The following is a 26,716-nucleotide window of genomic DNA, read 5'->3' as shown; positions in this document are numbered from 1 at the left end:
ATGTTCAACTCCATTGAGTTATGCTAAAAGCGTTAGCGATCTAAAAGTCCGCTAGCTGCAATCGAGTTTTTACTAAAAGTATTAGCTCTCTGAACTAATTATTTTGGTTGGTTATGAATGAAACTGTGATTGTGAAACTGAAGTGAACTGCCTAGTTTGTGAATTGGAGCATTAAGTTCATTTCATAAGCTTTAATCTATGATCAGGAATGCTCATAGAATTAGCATAAAGGTAATTTTATCTTGACGTTATTCATAGGTCAGGTTTTCACACCAGGTCAGGTTTGCACAACTGGTGCAAGCCATATTGTAGTTGAATTAATGTTTCAATTAAATGGATTGCATGCAGACCCCGTGTTGGCAAGCATCCGCCCTGCTGAAGTGTCCTTGAGCAAGACACTGAATCCCTACCAGTTCATGGGGAGGTGGCACTTAACTCTTACTTCCATGTGGAGGAGGGAAGCAAAAAGAGACTTTCCCTGTCTGGATCGATGAAGTATCACATCTCTATTACATTGTTGCAAAGCTGCATGTTAAGTAGCAAATCATCTGTAGATGGCAATGTTGGACCATCTATACCTATCACATGTTCTACTCTGTCACAAATATACTGTACAAGACATTAAAATGACAAGTATTTATTTATTTATTTATTTCCCTTTTCTTGTGGAAAATATGATATTTACAATATATGGGTAAATAAGTTGGCAACTCCTGAATAATTCAAATACATTACAATGTAATTAACACCATCTGCATTGTACAACATCATCATATACAAACATGAAAGGAGAATAAAGAAAACAATCTTGTAGGCAATTATTCTTAAATATCGTCTTGAATAGTTACTCTTTCAAGCACACATTAATTGTAGCTTCTGCGAGTATTAGCATTTGTTAAAGTCAGACAGTCTTTCATATAAAAGGTTTATCAAGAGCCCAGTCTTATCATGGTAATAGAAAATGACATCTTGTTTGGTGAAATTTTCATTCACTATTGCAGAAATAGAGGCATAAACATTGTTTTAGAAGGTTTTAACTATATTGTATTCATAAAAGGCATGTTACATTGTTACAGCGTCATTACAATAAAAATGAGCACACATCAACACCCAGGAAATTAGAAGAGGTTGTTAGTAGTCATATTTTTCTAGTTGTTAGAATTATAGCATTTGTTGTTTTTGAGCCATGCTTTCCTCCATTCAGTCTAAGGGATGGGTTACGTTCTCTCCAGTAATACAGTATACTTCTTGGTGTAATCCTGTGTCAGGAAAGGATATTCCCTTTAGTTTTAAAAAATGAAGTACTATATCAAGCACAGTGTTACGAACTCAAAACGTTATGTGCATATGTCTTTTAGACTCAGATTCTGCACCAAACATTTACGGAATCCTCATGCAGGCAAATACACAGTGTGATAAGACTAGGCAAAATGACTGATCTATCTGTCTATTTTTATTTATTAAAAGCAGGTTCAAAATATTGTATTATTAACATCTTATAAAACATTATAAAACAAATTATAATTTACAATGACAGCCTGTCAGGAGGAAAAAGTGGAATTATGAGGATTTTTTTTACAAAGGGTCCCCACACATCTTTGCGAATCAAACTGTACACCTTTCCACAACTACTTCATGATAGAGTAATAAAGTGAAAATTCCTAGGCTGCTCATCTCAATTTATTGCTATATAGGTGGCAGCATACACCATTTCACAATGAAAATGCATACATGCTACATACCCAAGTTTCCAACTTTGGAAAGTTGGGGGAAGGGTTACGTCAACATGTTCTTTACGTGCTTGCGTCAGGGATTTGCCCACGTGCAGATGTTTACGCTCCTCGTGCAAAATTACGTCAGCAATCCATGCAAAACAGAGAGAGAGAGAGAGAGAGAGAGAGAGAGAGAGAGAGAGAGAGAGAGAGAGAGAGAAGAGAAGATTTTAATAAACAACACTAAACACATTATTGGATGACAAAACAAAAAATAATGGGGAATCAATTACATGTTACCTGTCGTTTGGTTTAAGAAATTATTTTCGTCGGAGGGGCTGTTATTGCTGCCTTCAGTTCACATGGGAATAACTGCCGATAGACTAGGCTTATAGTCACCATTGAAGTTTTCTGTAGACGTTTATTGCCATTGGTGATAATTATTATCAGGCTTTTAACATTCAGCATATGTACACTTAGTGAATGATACATTTGGGTTCATGTTTTAGAGCACCAAACATTGCAACGTCAACTACAAACAAAAAATCCAGCAAATAGCTGTGTCCTGACATGACGATTTTGTTGTTGTTATTTATTTAATTCTTTTTCTTATTTTTTACATGTTGCTCAGGTGTTTACAATGTATATTACGCGTATTTTCTAATATCATGTTGATTGTTGTTAAATTAAACCATCTACGAGCTGGAATCTCAAGTGAACGGCATTTTCAAGTAGGAAGCTCGTATCTACCATCTTTCCCACATTATATGAATGCAGCATTTGGGAGGGGGGTGGGCGCAGCTAAATCCCACCCCGGATTTGACAGCACGCACCTTGACTGCTTGTAAACAGAAGCTCACACGTGACGCTGGGAGCCGCGCGACCGCATTGTCTGTAAACGGACAAAGAGCGAGGCAGCTTTAGCGCGAGCCTCAGCCAGGTAGCCGTGCAGGTGTCATGACAACCGACATTATCTACCTGATGAAGCCGACTTTTCCCTTCGTTTACATTGCTGTTTCTGATGGTATCTGGTTGATTTAACTTGTTCATGTCTGAATCCAAATCCAGCTAGCAATCGTTTGGTTGGTTAGCTGAATTTTCACCAGCTCTCACACAGCTGACAACGTGTAAACAAAGCTGGACAGCCTTTGTTTCCCGAAATCAGCCAGCCGGCGGCTTGCTCGCTTTAGGCTTGCCAAATCTTATTTTCTTAGCTTGCTTCTAGCTAACGTTAGCTAACAGCAGCGTTTTAGCGTCGACGTCGGAGGGGATTTTTTTCTGGCTAAGCTAACTTTATTTGACTTGGGATTTTTTTACTGGCTGAATGAGATGTCATTCACGATGGAGGATACTTTGGAGTCTGGATGGGTGTCTGTCCGACCCAATATATTCGACGAAAAAGAAAGGCATAAATTTGTCTTCATCGTGGCCTGGAACGATATTGAGGGAAAGTTCGCCATAACCTGCCACAACAGGACCATACAGAGACGGACCACTTTTCGTGATTCACTCTTCGACTGTAACCCCAACGTTACATCTCCTGTCTCCGGTGCCTTCGTGGCAGAAAAACACATAAAAAGTCCCAGTATAAGGAAAGATGAAATCTGCCCATCGGGTAAAGTTAGACCAAAAGGACAACCGGCAACAAAGAGTCTAGCTGGAGAAAAGAAAACATTTACGGCCGGCAGTTCAAGGACATCTGAATGCGTTAGCCAGACACTGGGGTCGTGGGATATTGTGACACCCAAAGTAATAGACATCGAGGTCTTGGATCCAGTGGATCTCCCGGGGGCGCCTCTTTCTCCGGATGATGGAGACCCAGGGGAAAGTGAGAGCAACGACCATGAGGACTACAGCTGGGCCGGGCTGTTCTCATTCCAGGACATGAGGGCTGCCCACCTCCAGCTTTGTGCTGTCAACTCGGACCTGGAGCCATGTTTACCTCCGTTCCCAGAGGAGCAGTCTGGCATGTGGACGGTGCTTTTCGGTGCCCCTGAGGTCTCGCAGCGGGAGACGGATGCTTTGTGCTACCAGCTGCAGGTGTACCTGGGCCATGCCCTTGACACCTGCGGCTGGAAGATACTCTCACAGGTGCTTTTCTCTGAGAGCGACGACACGGACGAGTACTATGAGAACCTGAGTGAGCTGAGACAGAAAGGCTACGAGGATGCGCTGGAGAGGGCCAAAAGACGTCTCCAAGAGGTGAAATAATAATATATATATTTTTTTACATCCTTGTAGTTAGGATAGGAGTTCAGATTTGTGAAATGAACAACTCATAAGTTGCAGAATGTTTACTGTATAAAGAAGGAATATTAAGCTTTTGATGTGCTCTTTGAGCTCATCTCTGTCTTGAATTAGAGGACACACTTTCAGAGGGACAGACTGTGCCCATAGGTTGATGAGTGCATGTGTGTCGGTGCAGTGTGCCTCATGGTCTCTTCTTTCTCCTCCTTTCCCTTTGTTCCCCTAAGCCTGTGAGCTGCCATCTGTTGCTGCACATTCACAGGCCTGTAATATGATATGCTCTGGGCTGGCCATGACACTCAGTTGGCTGAGTGGTTGAAGCCAGTCACAGAGAAGCATAGAACAATTGGAGGTGGAGTTACATTAGAGAAATAGTATGTCTCCACAGTTGTTGGGTTTGCTTTGATGCTTAAGACACAGTAAGCTCAACATACCTGTGAGAAGCTACATCCAAACAATTGTGTTGTCTTGGATGTCTCTGGAAAAATATGTGCGGAACACAGCATCACTTTGAGATTAGACATGATTGGAAAGTACAGAACTACTGTAGCTTGGAATCAATAAAGCCATGGTCATGATAGTCACTGTGTTTGAGAAGAGGCAAAGCCTTTCACCTCCTCGGTTGTTTTGTTCACCTATCTGACTCACAAACCACAAACAGCTGAGTAGGGCTGGGTTCTACCAGGAACAGATTTATTTAAAGAAATATGCTCTTTGTCACATATGTAGACATATATGACAAATCTCTTCTAGCACGCATCCTTGCATTTTTGGACAAGGTAGCCATTTTGTGGCACCTGATCTCATCAAAAAGACATTGAGATCATCAGGTAGGCTAGGACCGACCGAGTGTATAAACATCTTATGTGTGGTTGTTTCCATGGTGAGTTTCTTTGACTGCATTTACATCCTGTGTGTAGATCAAAATGAGGGGTGACTATTTCTGTACTGCTGGTAATGATGAAACCTGTAAAAACAAGACGGGTAATGCATTACCTTATTATTACAAGGGAGGTCAGCAGATGTGTGTGTGTGTGTGTTGATGGCAAGCCACAATACCAGGCAGCAGCAGAGGCAAAGGGTTCTTTGTATTTTGTGACATGCAATTGCTGGGCTGATCTGTATCAAATTATACCCATGTGTGGCGGATCAACTCTAGTTATTTAATCTCATGTTTGAGTACTATTTAGGATTTTTTTTTCTTATTCCTAAATTGAGCAGCCTAAATGTGGCACACCTGGTGACCCCTAACTGTCTAACAGCTTGCTATACTGACTTAAATTCCAGCTACAAGTGACACATGCCACTTTGCAATAAGTTTAAAACCTTGACAACACCAATAGAAGGGCATTAAAGCATCATAGAGCCACAACAAAAGTTTTATTTTACATTAATGTGACTAATGCTGCGTACTGTTTTTGATAATATTACATGCCCTCTTTCCATATAATATTCACTTGCTAAGTAGTAGCTAGGTGGCAAACCCCACCAATAGCTGTAAAAAGTCTCTATTGTCGTAAATCCAAATTCCAAATCTATGTTAGTCCATTTTTGTCACTGTCATTGTTTACATTGTCTTGATTTAGACATCCCATTCGCAATAACTGGGTTACTGTGTCAACTTCAATGAAATGTATGAGACCTAAGCAACATGAGCTTTATCATTCACTCGTGAGAAACAAAGTCCGTCTTTGATAACCCTTGACTATGGGCATAATAAGCAAAGCACTGAAATGGTCCTAGCAGTTAGGAGGCCCTACACTAGATAGCCTATAGCATAGAAGAATTAACATGTCAAGATAGGAGGGAAAATATGATTTACTTTTATGGCAAAATGAGATTTTCACCATATATGACTTTTGAGATAAAATAGGTCAGTGGTCAGTTAGGATTTTGCTATGTAGTGTGGCCCATACATCCCATTCAGAACAATTGTATAGAGACGCTCTGATTATACAGTGAAGGAGAGACTACACACTGGGATGAAATCCATTATGTGAGTTGAATAAAGGACAGGGAGAGCAGCAACTGAAGACACTTGATGGCCCTGTAAGTAGTGCCCATAAGCAAAGAGAACGTCACAGTGGATCGTTGCGTATCACAACCCAGTGCTCAGTCATGCAGTGATCTCATCTACTGGTGACGGAGTAGCTGATGTTCAGCAGACCCCTGGACTGGGAGGCAGAGAATCACTGTTGTAGTGCCCTTATCACAATTTATCACGAAGTGGGTTTTTTTTTCGCAACCCCAGCCTGGTCTGTGATATAAGTGTGTCAAATATGCAAAGACTGACTAGTGGGAAACATTCTACAGATTTAGGCCATGCATCAGTTAATCATTCACCGCTGACTGTACAATTTTACCTGATCTGTGGCCTGTTGTTAAATAAAATTAGGCTTAACAACTAGGCTACACTTAACCTTACATGTTTCAAGCTAATAACTGCTTTGGCAGTCACTATGTTGTCATTCTGTGAGTGGTGATAACATTGTCAATATGAATAAGTAAGTCATGAATCTAATGAGGGGAAGATAAAGTGAAGAGAACAACAATTAAAACAGGCTTGATGCAACACAGTGATTGGTATGGAACATATAAGGTTAAAAGAATAGCCTAATCTAAACTGTTAGTATGTGAAAGATTTCCAAGCACATATAATTAAGACTAATCCTCCTTTTATATTCAGCATTAATTTTCAAAAAAGGAGAGTGGGCAGTCCATTCACCTTGAGATTTTTTTAAAATTGGATTCAATTGAAAAGCAGAGCGAGAGGCTGGTCAGTAATGGTATACCTGTGGCTCCGGGGTTGGCAGACTTAACCACTCAACTATCTCTGGGTGCTATAGGCAGCATTCTTAGGTAGCTCTTTTGAATCCAATCTCTTGTTTTTGTGAAATAAAAGTTACACCATCACTCTGCGGCAGGCTAACTTCCTAATGTGATGCTCTGGCAGAACAATTTATTGTATGTTAGCAGTAATGATTCCTATTTTCCTGAAAATTAACCTGTTTTCAGTGCTGTGGATGTAAACTCTCCCATTTGTTCGTTCTGAATCGATGCCTGGTGATGTTTTTTAAATTGACCAAGCTTGTTTTTCCTTAAAATGAATGGAATGAAAGTTTATTATAATGGACAGCTGGTAAAATTTACAGGGATAATGTACAATTAAATACAGTCCATTACCCTCACAGCAGCAGTGTAGACATAGCCTACAGCGACATGGTAAGCGTGTGAGAAACTTTCAGTGGTACTCATGATAGTGTGTGAGCGTAATAAGAAATGTGTATGTGGGTTTATTTTGTGTGATGTGAAGTGCCTTCTGTGCTGGATTTAATTATCTACTATGGTGCATTAATATGCAGAAGAGAGAGCAAAGTTGTCCTTAAAATTGTAGTCAATGGTGTTTCATTCTCAGCGGTCAAAAATTCAAATCAAACCTGTGTCATTACATCGGAGATACAGAGGGGTTGTATTTGAACATTTTCAGACTGCACTGATCATTTAGCATTAGGCTATACCACATAGATTCATGCCATATTTAATTTCCCAGGTACACAATATTCCCTGCAGTGTATGTAAAAGGGTGTTTTTATGAAGTGTTTTTTCCAGGACTAGTGTTTCAATAAAACTGCAGCCCTGTTTGCTGCATAGATCTGAGTCACTTGCAGAGTTTAGGAGAGTCTGGCCTAAATTTATAAATTTAGATAGATTTAATCTCCCTTTAATGTGCCCTTACTGGCTGGCCCCTAGACTTCAGTGCATTATGTGAATTCGTATTGGTGTGCCTATGTTTTGTGTGTGTGTGTGTGTGTGTGTGTACACAGTGTGTTTGTTATGGTGAGTATGCATGTTAGCTTCCCATTGCAGCTGTAGGATTAGCTTGCCATAGCTTAGTGGCATAGCAGGAATACTAGTCTCAGTTAAGCTTAATTTATAGGCTACACATTACATGATTCATGCTGGGGTATGCAGGGCTTTTTTACTCTGTGTTACTCACTAATAGCCTACATGTTTAGTGTACAGAAAACATGAAGCCTGCCTATCATCAATCATGTCTGTCAATTGTCTATACATTTTCTTTGAGCCAAAAGTAGTAGGCTAATATTTTGTGCAGTACCTGTTCAGATGGCCTCTGCTGGCTACAAATACCCATAATTCCTCTTGTACAGCCCTACACATACACAGAGGTAGCCTAGATATCAGCCTTTAAGCAGCTTTATATCAAGCTGTACCTCTCTGTCTTTATCACTCTGTTCTTATTATTATTCTGGCCACATTTCAGAAACGGTGAATTAAATAAACGTCTTAGGGAACAAACCCACATTGTCAAATGCATTTCTAGCTGTGAGTTGGGGTTCTGCTGATTTTTAGATGTTGGCTTTTCAACAAAAAACTCAGTACTACCCATGAAATGCACTTTATTTTTGCTTGTTCAAATTTGCCATAGAATTTTGTCAGAGAGATTCCCCTCTAGACTCATTTTGCAATGGAAGCTTTGTTTTTTGTAGCTCCTAAATATAGCTCTCAGCTGATAGAACAGAGGTGGTGTAGGCTTTTAAAGATTGTCTGCTCACAGCACAGTTAAGGCGTGTTCCTGCTCTCAGACACTTGAATTAAAAGGCAGAGAGAAAAGTACTCAAGCAAGACTGGGCAGATTTAGCACTGACAAACTGGAAGAGTTAGACCTGATGATAGGGCTACAGCGGACATACTGTAGGTGCCTGAGGTTGGTAGCTGCCATAGCTCTTATCAGTGGGAATGTCCTGTAATTGCTCACTCATGGCGCATTCGAGTGCTCCTTGTGAACTTGTTAACTGCTAAATTTACCACATGATCATTATGTTTTAATGAGATCATACCATTTGGTTGGAAAAGTGAGAAGCAATGACATTCAAAGTAGCAGTCATCCTCATAGTTCAGCCAACGTTTTAGTAATCACAGGTGGTCAATATTGCTGTGTCATTATTTTTTGTGTGTGCAAACAGAAAGCCTTGCTGGTGATGATTTTTTTCCACCACAAAAGTTTAAAAGATGGCGCAACACAATCGGCAGTGTTTGTGGGTGGGAAGCTGGCGAGGGAACCTGTCCTCGTCATTGCAGGAGCGACACCTACTGCTTGGCTAGGGCATCTGTTTGGGGGGTGGATCTCGGGGAGATAGCATGAACCGTTGTACGCGTTATGCTCTCCTGGAAAAACTCCTCACTGTCAGATGAGAAGAAGCGGCTGGCGACTCCATGTGTGTTGGAGGAGACACGTGATAGTCTACACCCTCCCCGGCTGACAGGGGGTCGCGCAACGACGGGGATGGAGCACATCGGGAATTGGCAACGACAAAATTGGGAGAAAATAGGGAAAAGGGCCAAAAAAAAAAAAGTGCAACATCTAACTTTCAAGGCCAGGTATAAGACTAAATGAAGCACTAATAAACACTAAAAGCACTAAAAGCCATTCAGATAAACACAAGAAAGATGACACACAGGAATTAAAAACGGAGTTCTAAAAGAATGACACAGGAAAGTACAACAATAAAAGGGGTTTAAACAAATAATATGTCTGTAAAAATGTGTATTAATAAGAGGTGATTAAGAGATGACAAGGTCTAGGGGCCTGGATCTCAGTCTCGATAGCTTTTTGTCTTTAGCCCAGACTTTTGGATGGCCAGGAGGGCTCTTAAGTGGTTAAAAGATAACTTTAGCTATAATTTTGAGCCAGACCTAGGCTAGGGTAGATAAGCTAAAATATGTGTAATTTGGTCCCATGATGTGCATTTAGTCTTCATTAATAAGCTGACAGCGACATTTATGTGCTATTTTGAGATGTGCCATGGGTTGTTGATTAAGACAGGTAGAGTCTCCTCAGTGTTGTTAAACCAAGCTGATCTCATCTTTGGAAAGTTCCTAAGTTGGTAAAAACACGTCTGAATCAGCTATTTAGTATATCATTTAAGGTTTGATTAACCAATACACAGAAACTGATGTGGTGAGAGCAGGAATGTCTTTGGGATTATCAAATTGGCAGCTTCCATGGAATGTGTTCGTTGAATTCGGCGCCTGTACCTTTTAGAAGTCTCAGCGGTAAATTCTGGCATCCCAAAACCGCACTACATCTACACTACGCTGACCCTGCAAATACACTGAGACTCACACATGGTCTCCAACATATCACCCAACAATATCAACAATAACCTATGGGACAGCTAGCCCTGTTGGCCTAAAACTACCTGCTCGGCAGCTCAGATACCACACTGTAACAGTCAGGCTAAAGGGACGTCTGGGCCTTCTGGCTGGAAACGGCTCACTCAGCAAACAATAGACCTAACTATGTAAAAAGAATTATACCAGGAACTGAGAATGTTGCTAGAGGGTTAGTAAAAGGAAATGATGTCAGTCCAATGTCCATAATTTATTGTTACACTGTGCAGCATGTGGAAAGTAATTCTCCAGTCCTTGTATCAGTTAAATAATGGTTTAGGGAACTCTGTTTGAATCAAAGTTTGACAGCTATGATTTGAAATAACTCACAAACAATTTTGCATACCTCCTATGTCCAGGCAGGAGTCCGATCATTGAGCCTAGGGGTTTCCCAGGCTAGAAGCAGCTGCAGGGGTAGGGAGTCGGTGCAAGGTTGGCCAGTGGTTACCAGGGAGACACAGGGCCAAGGTAAACAGTAGGAGCAGTGTTAGAGCTGAATCGAGCAGTGTCTACCCCAGTCCCCAAAGTGGAGGGCTATGGAAAACCAGCCTGGAGTTAATATAAGAGTCACTATTCATATCTGTAGCTCTCTTTGCAGAAAGAAGAGCACTTTATTCACCGCTTTGGACTAAGATTGGATGGTGGTACATTTCAATATTATCCAAGGCAGAACTGAAGGAGAAGTATTGTACTGTATGAATTGGAGCTACTGGTTCCTGAGAGCTGGGAGATGAATCGTGTTTGTGTGTACAATAGCTGTTTTGATAGCGTTTATCTCAGGAACAATGCACAGTCTGTGGATAGCTGGACATATGGTATGCATCAGCAACAGTTGGCGGCAATTTATTCCCATTGTACAACATTGAAAGAACGTATTTTATGGTATCATTCCTGACCACACACACACACACCACACACGTGCGCATTCACTCACACGTGCGCATACTCACACACACACACACTCTTGCTCATTTTACCTTGCCTATGATAAATTAGGCTTACTTTTTTTTCCTTAAGCTTTGAAAGAGCTTTGTTCAGGCCTCATTGCAATTATGAATTAGTTCATCACTGACATCCAGTTTTGCCAATGAATCAGCAATATTAGCATGACACCTACATTCTTTTATATAACTAACTGAATCAAACTAGACTATTTCCTTGTATGCCTGATAATATTTTCTTGTAGCATATTGAAAATGTGTCGTTTTGTTATGACTATTTATTTGGGTAAATTTCCTTCCCGGCATGAAGTATTTGACCTTGAAATGGAATATTTTACATCCTGCAGGCCTATGACTGCACCAAATCTAAGCTGTATCTTTTTGTGTGTGTACTTCTCCAGGTGTTGGAGAAGCACCGTGCCATGGACAGCATGGTAGAGCTGCTGGAGGTCTACCCAGAGGAGGACGAGGCCTACGAAGAACTGCTGGAGGCCACCACTCAGCTCTACCACTACCTGCTTCAGCCTTTCAGGGACATGAGGGAACTGGCCATGTTGCGCAGGCAGCAGATCAAGGTAACACACACAGACAGACACACACACACACACAAACACACACAAATGTAAACTACCATCTGCTTTAGGGCTTGATTTAAGTAGGTTTTAGATCTCACTCTAGCTGGCTAACTGCTCTGTCCCAGAACACACTTTGACCTCTGTCAGGCTGCCTCACCTTAACTGTAGCGTACTGTAACAGTTGGGTTATTTGTGTGGTTTGTCTGTTTTAAAAGCCATGGTTAGTGCTGGGAAATACGCCCTAAACCACTGCACTCTAATATCCTCTATGGAGCCTACACTCCTAAGTCCTCTGTAATGACATTAGCATTAGTTGCTGAGGCTAACTGGACGGTGCGGATGGTGTAGTAGCCAGTCTATGCCACACTGTAGCTCTACATCTGGGGGCTGAGGAGGGCCAAACAGAGCAGAGGATCAGCAAGAGAGGCTTTTTCCCCGCCCAGAGCGGCTTAACAACCAGCATAAGTATTATTACAGCAGCCACTAAACCACTTAGTAATTCTGCAGGCTCAGCACGCTCTCCTCTGTTTTCCACACTTTCTCCACCTCATCCTTGTGGTTTTTTGCTTCATTAGAGCCTTGAAAAGGGAAGCAATCTGCAGCCTAATCTCTACTGTCTCATGTATGGTACAGGGTTCAGTGTTAAGAATTTTTTTACTTCCCTGGTCAGGTCAATAGAGAGTTCCACTTGCCCCTTATATTTCACCCGCCCAGCAGGCAAAAATGATAACTGATTTCTCATACATTTAAGTAATTTAGTGCTATCAAATATAAAATGACAGCACATGAAATACATCAGCAAAATGCCTGAAAAATAAACAACAAAAAGTAAATAGTTGAAATGCATGATTTTTACCAACTAAAAATGTTAATATGCCCTCATAACCAGCTGGTAGAAACATTTCTGTAAATGCAAACAGCAGTAACATGGCAAAAACAAAACAACAACCAATAAAACAAGAAAATCAGAATGGTAATTCATGGAGTTTCTCCATTCATCCATCTTAATCGGACCTGATGAGGGAATGTTAACTTCCTGCTTTGCCAACATACAGGTCGCTGAGTGTGTGCTGTAATGTAGATGTTTGTAGATGTTTTTGAAAAGCCCAGTCCACTTTACTTGGAAATTACTGATAAACGGCACAATATGATTGATTTAGCATTCTCAACCCAAGGTTGCTTCCAATGCAAAAGAAACAGCCTTTTGCTTTTTCCTTTGTTTTTGGAAGTAGCTGCTACATGTGTCCACTCCACACAGCTTTGCTGGAGGTGGTGTCCAAGCTAGCTGATCAGAAAAAGCACAACCAAGAGGAAAGTGGGCCAATGGCAGAGAAGAGAGGCAAAGATAATAGGCTTATCCCCGGGTGAGAAATAGTAAGACCAGAACTTTTTTGGCACTGGTCCAATTGGGCCACTGACTGACCAAGCAACTGGCCCAAGTCAAAGTGTCATTGGCCTCGGGCCCTTGGGGAATCCTTATTATCAAACCCTGGTAGCCTATGCTGGTCTATGGCTATATTTGGATGTTTTGCAGTATTACTTGCTATCCAACTTGATACATGCGGTCTCTGTCTATCTTTGTCTCTGTACCTGCCTCTCCCTGTCTCTCACTGGTTTCACCCTCACTGGTTTCTTGCCTTCCTCTAAACTACATTCCTTACCCAGCATGCTTGTCTACCCAGCATGGTGCCAGTAACCTATACGGATGACTGTGGATGTGTTTCTCTGAGTGTGTATGAAGGAAGTGCTGTAAAATTTGCTATAATAAGAGTGCTAATAAGAGTTGAACTGCTGGTTTAATCAAGACCCATATTCGACTTGATTAATAAAACTTGTATAGCAATAGCATAAGGACAGCAATAAATATAAGTCAAATGCAAGTTTAGAAAAGTGAGTTTCTATTTGTATGCTAAAAGTAGATAGTTTGCTGACTGTGTTTCCCCAAGTGTGTTGTTGCAAAAAAAAATAGTGACCTGGGTCTAAAATACTCAATCACTTTTTGTTTTTATCTAGACTTTGGAACTGTTAAAAGAACTTTGTCTGCAGATGTGGGACTAGACCTCTTCACTTAAGGAAGCAACAGTTTCATGATATTGGCTGAGACCAAGCAATTTATTGACTTAAAAGCAATTAGTAAGTTATTAAAATAAATATTAAACTGGAAGCCAATTTTAGGTAGCTAAAATGGGAATTAAGCTTCTCTGCCTCTTCTGTAATTCAGTGTTGCCATGATATTAGAATTTTGTGCGTTGTCATGATACTAGAATCTTTGAATTTTGATACCAATATGAAGTATAATAAAACTTTTACAACTTCTACTACAATAACACAATACAGACAAAAATAGAATTTATTGCTTGCTGTCTACAAATTATGGATAGCCAGGCTCAAAAACTGGTTGGCCACTGGCTGCCTTGGTCCTGAGACTATTATTTAATTTTGCTCCCCGTTTTGAGTCATTGGCATGTGGACTAGATTAACAATCCTGCCAGTGCTGTAGAGAAAGATGTAATAGAGATTAGGGCTGAAACGATTCCTCGAGAAACTCGAGTAACTCGATTACTAAAAATCATCATGCAAATTCTTGGCATCGAAGCTTCGTTTAATCCATATAACTATATACACACTCAGTGTTTCGCACGGATGATTATTACTGTTGCACAACGCGCTGGAGAAAGAGAGAGAAAATAGCGAGGGGCGAAGAGAAGAGACAGGCCAGAGAAAACGACAGAAAGTGTCCAAAGTTTCGGATCCAGTGTTGCCAACTTGGCGACTTTGTCGCTAGACTTAGCGACTTTTCAGACCCCCCTGGCGACTTTATTTCTCAAAAGCGACTAGCGACAAATCTGCCGACTTTTTCTGACCATGGGAAGCAATGTTAATGTGTTGAATCCCAAAGCATTTGGCAATAAATTGGTTCGGCTGATGCCGGTTTTCTCTACTTGCTTGTCTAATCCAGAGAGGTCTGATGGTCACAGCGCTTCCCACACACAGCGTAGCTCCCTCCCTCCGCTGAGAGCAGGGACTGTAGGATATGGTCCACTTGTAATTGCTACCGGCGTACGCCGAAACTGGCCCGGGTGGGCGGAGTCAGCACTTAATATTAAAACGGGATGAGATGAAGGCTAGTAAAGAATGCACGTTAATTATGGCTATATGTAATGGCTAGTTAAGAACGTAAATCAATATGGTGGCTAGTTATGATGTCCCTAAGTTAGCTAAGTTTTGCTCAAGAAAATAACCACAGAAAATAAAATGCTGCAGTCAATTTGTGAAAGCCTGAGCTTCATTCATGTTATTATTATGATAGTCACACACACATACACACACACGCACACACATACACACACACGCACACACACACACACACACACACACACACACACACACACACCTACTCCCCTCACAGTGATGCATAAAATACCCCAGAAAGCAAAATATCAGGTGGTGTAAGTAGCAATTGGAGCCTAAAATGCACCAGTCCAATACAGCAGGTATATTCAGTTTAGTTTGATTGCAGTGAGTAGGGTCAGCAGGTGTAGGGCAACCCTTCAACATAGTAAATAAATGTACATTAGCCAGTCTTATGAACTTGTATGATATTTAGGCCTAGTAATAAATATCAATAATAATAATTATTTCACCTCGTTTTCAGTAAATCACAGCGTCGTATGGACAGCTTCGTGCGGACAGCTTTTCTCTTTTGTATATTTACTATTGCTCTTTAATAAAGCAAAAGTATTTCTTATCCGATTACTCGATTAATCGATGGAATAATCGGTAGAATACTCGATTACTAAAATAATCGATAGCTGCAGCCCTAATAGAGATCTATACTAACTAGATAATCTCTGGAAAGTGTTGTAAAACCGGTGCTAGGGATCTGCCTCCCCTCTATGCAGCCTTCTAGCTGTCAAAAACCTACTATTACCACCTATTACTACCTATTAGTCCACTAAAACAAATTGTTGGATGTTTGATGAGCTCCTTTTACTGTGAATGCATGGCATAAGGTGAAACTGAGCCTTAAACGTAGTGTTAAAGGAATGTCACTTTTTTTCAGAAGAAACTGTTGGAGTATTCAACTCAGTTTTACCTGAAGACTTGAGGTCTATTCCTTCCCTAAGACTTGCGGTAACCATCAACACCACCACACCAGACCCCTGTTCCCCCCCAAACCTTTTGCTATTTTCTGTCATGGTTTAGGGAGCCTGTTGAGAGTCTTAACTCTGTCTGATGCCCAAGTTTCCTGCTCAACCACCTGCTCCCCTCAGGGCAATCCAACAGCTGAAAACAAAGCTGTATGCAAATAACTTCTCCATGCAGGCATAGGCTGTTGGTTTCCCTAAAATTGATGAGTCAGCAGACGTGGCAGTGTGTAGTGTAATTGAGATTCTCCATTGTTAAGAAAGGGAAAGAGAGGGACCAGGGAATGAGGAGACGGGATACTGATTTACATATAGTTTGCATCCTGCTTGATGTTGATGTTGTGAGTTAGTTGAGGTGAAAAGAGACTAGGGCAGCCAGCTATCAGTTGCTTCCTAGAATTACAGCCCATTCTATCTTCATCTGCAAGTGTGAATACACACTACATGTGTGAAGCTTTTGTTGTAAAGCAAACCTGTCATCACAGTGCTGTAAGCTTTCAGAAATGTGCTTGATGGTTAGCCTATAGATTGGTATAACTGGTCAACTAGAGTTGAGTATAAGAAGACAGACAGTAGGATTGTACATGGAAACTATTGTACACAAAAATATCTAGATGGATTGTGTGGTTAGGATTTTATGTGTGTTTTTGTGTAACTCTGCAGACTCTTGTGTGGTATTTCACGGTTGTTATAATCACTCAGAGATTGCACAGGCTGACTTTTAAGTTGAAAATTCACATAGCTGCAGTTTTCAGCAAATGCTGTCTGTTCCACTCTATGTATCAAACTGTAGACATCTGAGCATGTCAAATGAACCAGTGAATGGAGAGCAGACGAATAGGTGAATGAATGATCACCTGAATGAATGTCAGCAACAAAGGGCGTTAAGTATTTGATGAATGGTGTATTGTGGGGCAGCCCTATTGCATTTCAGAGCAGTGCAGTGTGGGTGTCCTGTTGCCTGGAAGGTCAGAGGGCAGCCATGAATAAAAAATGTGGTTTCTGTGACATGTTTCAGATAGTTGTGTACCATAGTGAGCTCTAGTTACTGTTTCACATAGGCTGCGTTATTACATGGCAACTGTTGTCATGGTGGTCCCCTAAGACTAGTTTACATCCAATTGTCAAGTGAATTTTACGCAAAATTGCGAAATGTCACAAAACATAAAATGCAAATTAGGTGGCAGCAGGCTCGGATAGTAACATACTACTCATAAATGGGTTACCAGGATGCTTGGATGAGAAACAAGAAAGACAAGATGTTAACTGTCAGTTTTAAAGGATGTAAATATCATGAAAGGAATTGAAGTGTGAAGCAGTCTGCTTTGTGTAGAGGAAAATCAGAATTTGGTGTGTAATTTGATTTAAGTACAAATACAATTTTTTTGCTGGTTACAGCTTCACAAATGCTAAGATTTGCTTGTTTTTGTCCGTTTCATATGATTATAAAATGAATATTTTGGAGGTTTTTTGGCTGCTGGTCAGACTAAGTAAGCAATTTTAAGACTTCACTTTGGGCTCTGGTAACTTGTGATAGGCATTTGTCATTATTTTTGACATTTTATAGGCTAAATGATTAATCGATTAATCGATAGATTGTCAAAAAATCCGCTGGTCATCATAATGTGGTTATCACCAACCTAACCTTTTCATTAGTAGCCTTTTAGTGCTTAAGTGGTGTTATAGTAATCCAATACTCCAAGGCTGCCTAATAAACTAGTAGTGCCTAACATCTGGTGCTACGGCACTCACAAAGGCCTTAAATGGCTATTTTAACCTTATGAGATAAGGGCCATCATGGGGTGTGTATCTGTAGTAATCCCAGCCCTTTACCGTGGGAACTGGTGTCACGTCTATTTCAGTGTGAGTCTGACACCTCTGTGTTTTGTCACCAACAGCTGTTGACCAGAGAGGTGTAAAGAGAGGACTGAGTCACTCATGAACTCCTCTTCCCCTCCCTCTTTGTATCAAAATGTTGCACAGAAGACTGATACTATAAAGCAAGTCAGTATCTGATTTGAGAAAGGAGTTTTTCTAAAACTGCTACTATGTCCTTGTGCGTCATTTCATAATTTATTTATTTACAGACACATTTAGCTGGCCACTTCTGTTCAGTCTCACTTATTCATCAACACACTTCATAACAATGACAAAACATTATGCTCTTATTTTGCACTCAGTGGACTGTGTCTCAGTGCAGCCATGCAACTGAATTATTGCTGTGATATTATTGTGATACTTGGGCTGGTATTAGCACAAAAATCAATATTTAGGTGTACAACATTAGTGTGTCTCAATCACCCTAGCTATCTCTTGGCCTCTGTCTTTCTCCCCCTGTCTCACTGTCTCTGTTGCACCCCAGAGGAATATGTGGAGTGACAAATGAATGGTGCTATGCTGTCTGCAGAAGCAATAGTGTATTATTCATGAGGCAGGGATTAGGTCATGGATTGAGTGTCTGAGACTAACACCAGGAAGTGACAACTGAGAGGGGGAGGGGTTTGCCAGGTGACAGATTAGAGATGATAGAGCTGATATAACTAGAGATGATATCTTTTTCTTTCATTACATAATTTCATACATTGCTGGTGTTCTAGTATTTTATCCTTATACTGTAGGCCAGTGTCCAAAAGTAACTTTTCAGCTTGTCTGCCAAAGGCTGGTAAACTTTTACTGGCCAAAATAATAGATTTTTCACAGAAATATGTGTCCTACCCATTTTCAGTGCTATTTTGCATGTAGAATCAGATACTGTACTATTTAATACAAAGATAAGAGCAGATTAGAGGTTTAATTTAAAACTTGCTCACTCATTTACACAATGGATTTTTTTTTCTTTGCCTTAATGTTTTTTTTGCTTTTTGTGGCCTCACATCTTGTGTGTCGCCACATGGGTTAAGCTTCAACAAATGTTAAGCTTCTTAACGATCCCGACAGTAGAGAAACAGGAGATAAAAGTTTTCAGAAGTTTAGATTTTACCACTTTGATTTGTTTTTTGCAATCAAATCTATCAGAGAGAGTGTACGGTGGTCAGCAGGGACAAAGTTTGAGAACAGGCAAAGACTAAAAACTGTATATAACCGACTGACTGTATATTTTCATCTCAAAGTTACCAGCCAGTGTGGTGGGTGACCTGACTGATCTGATTGATCTGCCAAAGACAAATTTTACAGCCATTTGGTGCTTGGTGGGTGTTAATTTTGGACCTTGCTGTAGGCTCTTCTCTTCATCTCTCGTCACATATAGGCCCAGCTGTTTCATGTAGGTTCTAAGAAAAAACACCTCATGGCAAAACGGAGCATAATACAGAAAGAGATGTATATTGTCAGCAAACAGAAAAATACAGTGTTGAAATAAAGTGTTTATGTGTGTCACTAAGTTGAAATTTGACCGTCATCACCTCTGAGTCATTTCCACTGTTTGAGAGCATAACAATGCACTCCCTTTTAACCGAAATACTGTACTTGGCGTGGAGGCTGAATATCCCCTCTGTTGAAGGATACCTAAGCAATGAGATCATGGCCAACACAGGGACTGAGTGAAATCCTTGCCTTTATCTTTCTATTTTTCCTTCTCTGCTGACTTCCCTCAATCCTAAAGTGATCTTTCCCCTCAGACTTTTCATTCTGGTCTCTGACGCCCTCACTCCGTTTCTCCTCCCCCACTCACTCTTTTCATTTCACCCCAAAACTCCTCCCTGTTCTCGTGTCTCACGTGCAGACACACACACACACGGACACACGCACACACACACACACACACAGAAAACACAAAGCACTAAGTTTGCTGGCTGACATAAATCAACAAGGCCTTGTGAGGTTTGTCGTTGATTACTATGGTGCTGTTTATTTTTGAGCACCTACACACATCTGTTTTACATTGAGATATTAATATGGATGTATATGCAGAGGCCCTGACAGGGAGCTTAGCTTATTCGCTCTCTGTGTACATTTTGTTCCTTCTCCTCTTCTCTGGGGGGATGTAGTTCACAGACAACACCCAGGACAGGACTCCACGTGGCACAGCTATTTCTCACTCTTTGCACATGGCCTGTCATGACTGCAAAAAAGGGAAAAAAAGAAATAAACCCTGGTTGTGATGTGTGGAAGTGTTCTGCCATATAATTTAGACTTCTTATTGATTGTATTCAGTTTTTTTTTTTTTATCTTCTCTTCATCTTGTTATTTATTTATTGCCCTGCCACCTCAGTAGGACACTAGGTTAGTGTCACTCTAAACATAAACATGCACAGGCATGCCTTTGGTCGCTACCTCACCTCAAAGCACCACCTTCTGTAACTGACTGGTATTACAAGGAGGTGAAGTTGAATGGTCCTTACTTCATTGAACCTCCCTTACCTGTGCTGATGCAAATAGATTTGACTTGCTCAGGCCTTGAGGTGATGTTCTCGCGCTGACCTGCGTTGACCTCCCTCAGATCTCCCTGGAGACGGAGCGCCTGGGTCCTCGTCGTGTGGAGAGCCTGAGGAAAGAAGATGAGGAGTGGCAGAGGAAGGCTCACGCTGCTGTGCTCTCCATACAAGACCTGACTGTCAAGTTTTTTGACACCACGACTCGAGCGCAGAAAGGTAAACACAGAAAGGAGTCATTTCCTCCCACTATAAAGCAGCGTGGAGTTCCCTCTCCTACACAATGACATCATGCAGATGTCATTTGTATGACCTTTGAATCTTTGTATTGAATTTGTATTTAATAACAAAACTGCAGTTAACTATTCATCACCAAAGCATCAAAGAGATGTTGTGGAGATCATTCAAAACCAACATACCCTCTCTCAAACCCTAATCTCCAAGCTTTCACATGCCAAACTGCTTTCTCTAAGCTTTCCCTTCCACCAAAAGCATTTTAATCCTCAAATTATCTCAACTTATCATTTTATCATCACTTATTATCGCAGCTTATAAACTTGCCCACTAATTGCTGTTTAACTATGAAACACATTTCATCTACCTTCAACTCAAAAATGTCGTTTTTCAAGCAGTCATGGACTGTATTGAACACTGCTTGAGTGTCAGTCTCTAGTATTTGTTTCAGTGTATGATAAACATTACTCTGTGTGTTTGTGTGTGTGCGTGTGTTTGGTGTGTGTGCATTCGTGTGCGTGTTGCAGCGGTATATGAGCGAATGCGTGTTGACCAGAGGAAGTTCGGCAAGTCAGCCTGGGCAGCAGCAGTTGAACGCATGGAGCGGCTGCAGTATGCTGTTTCCAAAGAAACACTGCAGCTTATGAGGGCCAAGGAAATCTGCCTGGAACAGAGGAAACATGGCTTGAAGGAGGAGGTAACACACATCATGACACACACTCATGCTAGTCACAAGAAAGCTGTTATCACTGATGTAGACCAAGGTGTGTGTGTGTGTGTGTGTCACTCTCAGATTCTGCAGTTTGTCTGGGTGTGTTGTTAAAGGCTGTTGGAATTGAGTGAGGGCATCAGAGGCCAGAATGAAAAGTCTGAGAGAAAGGCTCACTTACGGATTCAGAGAAGTTGAGAAAAAGAAGGAAAAACAGCGAGATAATGGCCATGTTAGACATGACCTCACGGCTTAGATATCCTTTAACTAACATCCTGCTCTAGAACAGTGGAAATGACTCAGTGGGGATGAAGCTTGAGGTCAAATCGTTGCTTGACTTGTGAACATACATTAAAACTGCAGTATGCTTGGTCTACTGTCTGTCCTTGTGGTTCTGTGTAGCTCAGTTCTTAGAGCATGGCAGGAACACTGCAGGGTTCAGGTCCCACTGGGACCACCCATACTAAAAATGTATGCAAAGATAGTACTGTAAGGCGCTTTGGATAAAAGCATCCACCAAGTGGCATATGCCCTTTAGCCTAATGCCAATGTGTGGCTGCGCTCCCAGATGCAGAGTCTGCAAGGTGGGGAGGATGCCATGCTGCGTCTGGACCAGCTGGAGGCGCTGTACTACGAGTTGCAACTGCAGCTGTATGATATTCAGGCCGAGGTGCTGCGCTGTGAGGAGCTGCTGCTAACTGCCCAGCTGCAGAGTCTGCGAAGGCAGATGACAGGTGAGGATCTATTATATTCTACTGACAAAGATGTTTAAAAAATTCTGTCCCTTCTGTATGTTTAAGCAATGAGCGTCAAGGGACTGTGCTTTATAAGCTGTTCTAAAATCAAAAAGTTCTGCATTGAGTGGCTTATTGCTTTTACAAAAAGGCAGTACCAATTGTATTAAAAGGGAAAGAATGCAAATGTTTAATAAATCTTACATTTTTAAACAAAGATAATTAAAACATAATAATATTAAAATGTTATTTCTGTGCCCAGAAATATAATCTGAGCAGCAGCTAAACAAACTTACGAAGCAGCACATAAGTAATGCTGTGAGTGCTGATTTTCAGGTAGCTCATTAACATTGCTTGCATAATAGGTGTGTTGCTTTCAGAACTGAGGACCAGCACGAGCAGCATTTTATAATTGTATTTTGATGTAATTGTGTGTGCTGCCAGAGCGACAGGATGAGGTGGTGTACTATGATGCCTATGAGAGCCCTGATGCCATGCAGGGTGTAGAGGACCCTGCAACCCCGCCAACCCCCCTCAGAGATGAAGAGCTCAGTGTCCTACAGCAGAGGACACGGCAGCTAGAGGCCCGCAGGGGCCGCATCACTGCCAAAAAAGTCTACCTCAAAAACAAGAAGGTAAGCAGGAACCAGCGGCCCTTTTAACTTTGAGACAGGCAGTCGTGTTGTTAGCTGTTGTGGTGGCCTTCTAAAGATATCTTTGACAAACACATAACATCGGTGCAGTTCAGTCTAATACATAATGTATATGTTATTGTTTTTCTTTAATAGGAAATTTGTGTTGTCAATCACAACCAGAAGATACAGCAGCACCAAGGTAGCCTTGAGGACCCCAGTCCCCTTCAGGCACTGCATCAGGTATGACCCACAGTTTTATTAGTTGCTTGGGATCAAGCATCTCCGTAAAAGCTGGGCTGTGTGTGTTCGTCAGTGCTGGCGGAGTCTGTAGGTGCGTCGCATAGGATTAGCTACAGTGAGACGCTAGATGGTGTTGAGATTGGATGTGCGAGCTTGTGTATATTTGCTTTTGCTCTATGCTAATCCAATATTGGACACCCTCCAAACACCTAAAAAGCACTAGCACACTTGTTACTCTATCAAATTGTAAATGTGATAACCTGGGAGCGTCTGTTTTCCTCTTTCCTGTATAGAGAGAAGCTGAGGAAGATGAAGAGGTGAAGAGAAATGCCAGAGTGAGTCAGGAGAGACAGAGAACTCTGGACAGACTTCGCAGCCTCAAACAGGTAGGAGCTCAGACATCCACTGTCTACTAATGTTCAGCTCCATCAACCTCTCATTGGTTACGTACACACTGACAGAATTTGGTTGTGACAACCAAATTTATGAATGAGAGTGAATGCGCATATGCATGGTACACATTGCAGCAGAGCAGATTTAAATGACTAGACTGTCTTTACGGGTAACGGGAGTCACTTCACTCCTCCGATCTCGTGATGGTGGGAAATAACTACACCTACAGTGTGTATAGAGCCATTAAGATTACCCCTCTCTCAATGCTTGTGTACTTGCTTCACTGTTGATTGGCTAGCCCTTGTTGACTCTTGCTGACTGCCCACACAGCGTTATCCAGGCCAGGTGACTCTGAAGTCCAGCAGATTGCGTCTGAGCCAGACTCACACCCGGAGGAGAGCAGGAGCCTCTCTCTCACCAGCAGGGCGAACAGAGCACCCCGGCACCCAGGCAGCCAGCGTTCAGACTGAGAGCATCTTAGATCTCCCAGAACTCTCTCCATCTGATGCCTGTGGCCGTGACAGTGTGTCTTTACCATCAATCGGACCGGCTGCTCTTGAAAATCTTGACTCTTTGCCTCCGTTCACCTCTATGCCTCCCCTCTCAGCTCTCCCTCACTCTGCTTCCCCAGCTTTTCTCTCACTGGCCCCTCCACCTCCTCCTCCCCCACCTCCCCCTCCTCCTCCACCTCCTCCTCCCTCAGAGGACCAGCTGGGTGAGGGAGGGGAGAGGGATCTCCTTGGCAGCCCAGTGCGGCACCATAATTGTGGGTCTGAATCCCTTCCGTTACCCCTGGCTCCCTTTTCCCCTCGCTTCTTTGACAGCAGCCAACTGCTGACAGCAAGGAAGAAGCTGAAGAAGACGGCGTCTCTGGACTCTTCACAGTGGAGAAGAGGTGAGGAGGAAACTCATGATCAATATTCCGATTTCACAATGTTGTTTTGGCAGAGCAGACTTCCTCAGAAAGATATGCACCTCTTTGAACAGAGAAATTGTAACTGGATGTATTGAACAAGTACAGCCTCTGTACAGTCCCAGTGGATTTTAAGTGATGACATCATCTCTTCTATAAAGAAAACAGTAACATTAGGCTACTTGGCTTGCTAGTTAATGTCAGCAACTGAACTGTGAGCAAACATTTTATAGTTTATAGTTTATAACACATTACAGAGGTGGGAACTCGAGTCACATGACTTGGACTCGAGTCACAGTCTTAACTGCTTGACTTGATGCATGAAGAGAAGATTTGAGACTTGACTTGGGTTCTGGTGACTTGGGACTTGACTTTGACTTTGGTGACTTGAAAAGGTTTCTAAAGTCTTGACTTGAGATCTTGTGTTTGTGTAAATGACTTGATGATGAGATTTGTTCCACCAGACAACTGAATTTAAATTCTGTTTTCTGAATTTGTATGGAATGATGTAACTGATTCTAGAAATCAAACTCATTCAAACTCACACACAACTGCTCTTACCAAGTTTTAATCCTATTAAAACCATATTGCATTGAAAAGTCCTAGATATTTAGTTTTCTTTAAGATATTAAATTGATACTGGACTCTTGATTTGTTCTGACTTGACTTGCTGTTCCACATTTAGACTTGGGACTTGACTAGAGACTTGTGCCTCAAAACTTGAGACTGACTTGGGACTCGAGCAAAGTTGACTTGGACACACCTCTTGACACATTACATACATAAAATGCCAGAGTATGACTCTCCTGCCGGTGTGTGTTTGCAGCGAGCTCCCCCATGGACGAGGTGCTGGCCTCTCTGAAACGGGGCAGCTTCCACCTGAGGAAGGCCGAGCTCCGGGTTCTGGCTCCTGACCCAGACGACGATGACAGCAACAACATCCTGGCCCAGATTCGGCAAGGTGTCAGGCTGAGGAAGGTACGGACCCGGCCGGATCAGCAGCGCCACGCCAAGGGCTTCCTGCATTCAGCCGACGCTCTGACCCGCAGCATTCACGAGGCTCTGAGGAGGATCAAGGAGGCTTCGCCGGAGTCTGAGTCTGAAGATGAAGGCCTTCCATGCACTGACTGGGAAAACTAGTTTGGCTCATTGAAGAATACTTTTTGTAAACACACATACTCTCTCACACCAGATCTCTATGGCCTGCTCTTCATGGACGTGTAGAGCCAAAACCGAGAGAAATTGACGGCCCCAATCCAGTGGACAAAACCCGGGTTAAATCAACTTGAGATACCTCGGTGCAATGTGAACAAAAATCCTTGATTTTGTAACAGCAGAAAACAGGCCTGAAGTACATTTTTCCTACTTCTGTGTCTTGTTTGTAAAGAAGGACCACTAATCTTTTACTTCTCTGTTATTTCTGTGGTATCCTTAGCTAGGATACAACTGTCACCTCTAACCTCTCATTATGTCACTCTTCAAGTCTGAGAGTTATACTGTAGCTTGCTGTGATGGGTTTGTTTTTAGTTTGATTGGACCGAGTGATTTTGTTTTTACATTCCCCACATTCCCAAAAAACAAACATGTTAACTGTCTTATTTTGAGCATTTTCACTTTTCCAATAGACACAGATAGTGAAATACATATTCATAACACAATGGAGGAATTTTGGAGGAGTGATATTAAGCTCAATTTGAAACTATACCACCTGCTATAGCCTAAGTTGCTATAGCTGATAGAACTACAGCGTTTAAGTGAGAAAGTTCATGGCAGGATGTTATGCAGATATACTGTTTACCTCTGCAGCCAGCACATCAGATAGCCCACACAGGATCAGAGTCTTAGCAGCTCAACCCGTTTGAGATAGAAATATGGAATAAACTTCTGTGTTTGCTTATTCACATCTATTTGCAGAGATTTGTAGAATTTGAGATGGCACTTCTGTGAGCTTTAGAAGAATTTGCGAGCCAGTGAAGAAGGCTCAAACTTAGCTTAGCAACAGCTAACAGAATTGGTATCTCCAATGATGTATGACAGTAAATTCAAATGGTCAATCATGGACCAACACTATAAAAAATACTAGCACACAGACAGCAGTCATGGTTAACTGTTATGGTGTAATTTTTCCAAATCACTATTCACGGTTAAACCGAACGTTATCTGTTGACTTGTGCTGACCAGGTCAATATTTTGACATATACCGTTCCACCCCCAGCACATACTGACATATGAACACCTACTTGAATCTATGGTCTCACTTTTGGTCATCTTTTTTAATGATAGGCTGTTTTTGCTATCACTCTGTTTCAGATGGTATAATGGATTCATTTAATATTTTAATTTATGGATAGGATTCCCCTGATGAATAATGGGCTACATGGTGAAGATGCTCTTGAGTGCTGCCTAGGGATCAGCCTCCCCTACCATTTTATCAATCTTCAAGACCCCATGAAGTAAAAATTGGAGGTCAGTTCATGATGAATGGAAATATAGGGTGTTTTTTAGTAAAAGGTGACAGTGTTAGCTAAATGCCCAGTGGTAAAAACTGATTACTGTTGAGGAGGTGGCACTAAATACCAAATAAACTTGTGAAATATGATTTTAGTCAACATTTTGTAGTTAGTGTAACTTAGTCAGTGCATTATGAAGGCTTTACTCCTCGCATTCCTATGT

At 41.6% G+C, this 26,716-nt stretch overlaps 1 protein-coding gene across 1 annotated transcript; it reads left to right on the top strand.

Moving 5' to 3' along the window:
• Positions 1-2,627: 2,627 nt before the first annotated feature.
• Positions 2,628-25,611, top strand: jmy (junction mediating and regulatory protein, p53 cofactor). Its single transcript, XM_071901751.2, has 10 exons — positions 2,628-3,914; positions 11,494-11,667; positions 20,254-20,404; positions 20,947-21,116; positions 21,697-21,862; positions 22,307-22,497; positions 22,651-22,737; positions 23,031-23,123; positions 23,461-24,025; positions 24,870-25,611. Exons 1-10 carry the CDS (start codon positions 3,042-3,044, stop codon positions 25,181-25,183), a joined length of 2,784 nt encoding a protein of 927 aa, XP_071757852.1. The 5' UTR covers positions 2,628-3,041; the 3' UTR covers positions 25,184-25,611.
• Positions 25,612-26,716: the final 1,105 nt, after the last annotated feature.

The sequence above is a fragment of the Centroberyx gerrardi genome, chromosome 2 (assembly GCF_048128805.1).
Source record: "Centroberyx gerrardi isolate f3 chromosome 2, fCenGer3.hap1.cur.20231027, whole genome shotgun sequence".
NCBI classification, from domain to species: Eukaryota; Metazoa; Chordata; class Actinopteri; order Beryciformes; family Berycidae; genus Centroberyx; species Centroberyx gerrardi.
Note: the sequence above shows the minus strand (reverse complement) of the source record. Positions and strands in the feature narration are given on the sequence as shown.

What these genes read in the sequence shown, in the direction of transcription:
- jmy (XM_071901751.2), top strand. Translation starts at nt 3,042, where the DNA reads ATGTCATTCACGATGGAGGATACTTTGGAGTCTGGATGGGTGTCTGTC. An exon ending in TCTGCGAAGGCAGATGACAG is followed by an intron (nt 21,863 to 22,306) that starts GTGAGGATCTAT and finishes GTGTGCTGCCAG; the next exon opens with AGCGACAGGATGAGGTGGTG. An exon ending in CTCTTCACAGTGGAGAAGAG is followed by an intron (nt 24,026 to 24,869) that starts GTGAGGAGGAAA and finishes GTGTGTTTGCAG; the next exon opens with CGAGCTCCCCCATGGACGAG.